This window comes from Tribolium madens, unplaced genomic scaffold, assembly GCF_015345945.1.
Source record: "Tribolium madens isolate multiple individuals breed KSU strain unplaced genomic scaffold, Tmad_KSU_1.1 Scaffold_11;HRSCAF=98;Tcas5.2_LG3b, whole genome shotgun sequence".
NCBI classification, from domain to species: domain Eukaryota; kingdom Metazoa; phylum Arthropoda; class Insecta; order Coleoptera; family Tenebrionidae; genus Tribolium; species Tribolium madens.
In genome coordinates this window covers 7,189,565-7,191,926 of record NW_025400975.1, presented here as the reverse complement: position 1 = coordinate 7,191,926, position 2,362 = coordinate 7,189,565, and the positions used below count along the sequence as shown (strand labels likewise).

Here is a 2,362-nt window from a genome sequence, read left to right as displayed (position 1 = left end):
CAATATTTTAAAAATTCCCTATTAACATTTTCGAAATTTTTTTAGTTGGAATTTCTATAATATAGTCTCCATAACTGTATTTTGCAGCTCAAAATCTCAATGTTCTTCAATCTTTTCATTTTTTTTTGTTTATAGAATCGTAAATTTGTTTTTTTTATTTAATAAAGCACCGAATTTCTTCCCCTTTTCCCCATTATTAGTGAAACTCTCGACTTACAGCCCTGACGGTGGCTTCAACCCCCAGATGCAACCCATGAGGCCCATTCATATGTTTCAGCATCACAGCATTAGCAAAATGTTCAAAGGGAAGAATAATTTTACCATTTTCTCTCAAAATTAGTCTACCTTGTGAATCTAGCGTAACCCTTGAAGCCATCATTCTACAAAATATAATTAAAAATAATATCAAAAAAACGAAAAACACTGACTGTAAATAGGCAGCACTTGGCAACATAGATGATTCTTTCAGTTCTGAAAAGCACTGCAACAGCTCCACTGACGAATTCCAGCCCTTGTTTTGCAGATACAGCTGTAGCAGCATGTAGAGTTTTTCAGTAACATAACCTGTACCAGGGAACCCCATACTGGTCGATGTGGGCAAATCATTTACGTTCGTTTGCTGAATTCCTTTGGCTAAGACATTTTTCATGGTCTCTGCTAGATCCATGGTGCAAGAATGGTGAAAATGGGTGGATTAAAACGGCCTGAAACATGCACATAACCATAAACAAAACAGCACGAACTCTATCACCGGTAGATTAGCGGAATATTTCAACAAGGCACTTACATTATTTCCTGCTTAGGCTGTTTAATTCACATCCGGAACATATTTGCTAGTTGGGGTTTTGTCTGAAACACAGCTGATTTTTTCAGAACATCACTGGGGATTCGTAGCTTTCAGCTTCATCGTTTGCGACTGCGCACCTGAAGTGTACCTAAAATCATTAAATTTTCAGAATTTTGGCTGGATGATGAAAATCGAAAGGGTTTTGCATAAAGTCTCACAAAATGTGTGCCAAACTGGTTTTAGAATGTATTAAATTTCTAAGTTAAGAATAAAATGCTAAATAATAAATTAGAGTAGGCGGTGATTAAAATTCTACAGATGGCAATCCTGATTTTTGACTTCAAATGTCAGCGGAAACTTTGACAAGTTTGCGTTTTATTCATTTCGAGTGAAATAATGTTGCAAGTTATTACAAAAATGCTGTACAAGACGAGAATGTTGAATGGTCATTTCACTTCCAGTTTGTGTGTGTGTAAAAAATTTCCAGCAAAAATTGCTGCCAACTGTAGAATATTAATCGTCGCCTACTCGCATAGTATTTTTATATTTGTAATGCTTACAGAATAAAGACGCGTTCAAAAAAATATAAAAATAAAACTGTTAACTGTTTTCTAAAATGTCTACTTTGTCTACCTATATTGTGTATTACTAAAGATCAAAAAACAAATAAACTAAAATAAATATGCTAGTCCCAAAATTGTACCTAACTTTTTTATGAATAAATTATTCTTTAATATTTTTATATGTCTTTAGTGTAATACATACTTTTTTAACAATATTTTTTAGGTAAGTTTCTCTTTATTTTGTTGACGTCTGACGTGCTTTTATATACTGTAAACAAATACCTGCCAGTTTTGTTTTTTTTTTGAAATTCAAGCCAGAACGTACTATCATATCTAAGTTAGTCATATGAGTGGCATATTTAGTCTCCCAACAAATGTGTAATGTGATTATTATTGAAATTTTCATCAGAGAAAAATTACTAGTCAAAAAAATATAAAAAATGAAAGGCATAATAACGTGTGCTTAAACTTTTTAGACAAACAAAAATTATTAAATTATGATTATTATGTATAAACACTAAAAGATTTATTAGATAATAAATAATAACTACCAAACTAGATTGTTCGTGTTGCATTTTCGCTAATAAAAAAAGATTTAAAATACAAATAACTAAGTAGTTTTTTTAGTCTCCTCAACTTTTTTTACATTTTTTTTATATTTTGAAAATGTTATACTTAAATTTTTTTGATCTGATTTTTTTATTAAAATTGTTTCGTTTTGTAAATTTAGAGAATTTTTTAAATTGCTATATCTGGATAGTTTTTAGTCTACGTCTGAATATTTTGAAAATTCTCTACTAGCATTGTAGAAATTCGAAAATTCCGATTTAGAATCTCATTTCAAGCCTACAAAAATTTCTTAATTAGTATTTCTACATACTTCTTTTAGTCCCCCTAACTTTTTTAGTCTGAAAATGTTTTTTTAGACCTGAGTTTTTTATTTAATTCACATCAAGAAAATTTGTTATTTCTGGATAATGTTTTAGTCTACAGCTCATTATTTTAGAATTCT

At 30.3% G+C, this 2,362-nt stretch overlaps 1 protein-coding gene across 1 annotated transcript in view; it reads right to left on the bottom strand.

Annotated features, from left to right (window-relative positions):
* Nucleotides 1-949, bottom strand: part of LOC123007779 — a 9,254-nt gene extending 8,305 nt beyond the window's left edge. The window contains exons 1-3 of the mRNA XM_044403222.1: nt 788-949; nt 429-704; nt 218-380 (exon numbers count right to left, since the gene is read on the bottom strand). Coding sequence (XP_044259157.1) covers nt 218-380; nt 429-667 — 402 coding nt within the window. The 5' untranslated portion in view covers nt 668-704; nt 788-949. The remainder of the gene's footprint in view (nt 1-217; nt 381-428; nt 705-787) is intronic.
* Between the last annotated feature and the right edge of the window lie 1,413 nt (nt 950-2,362).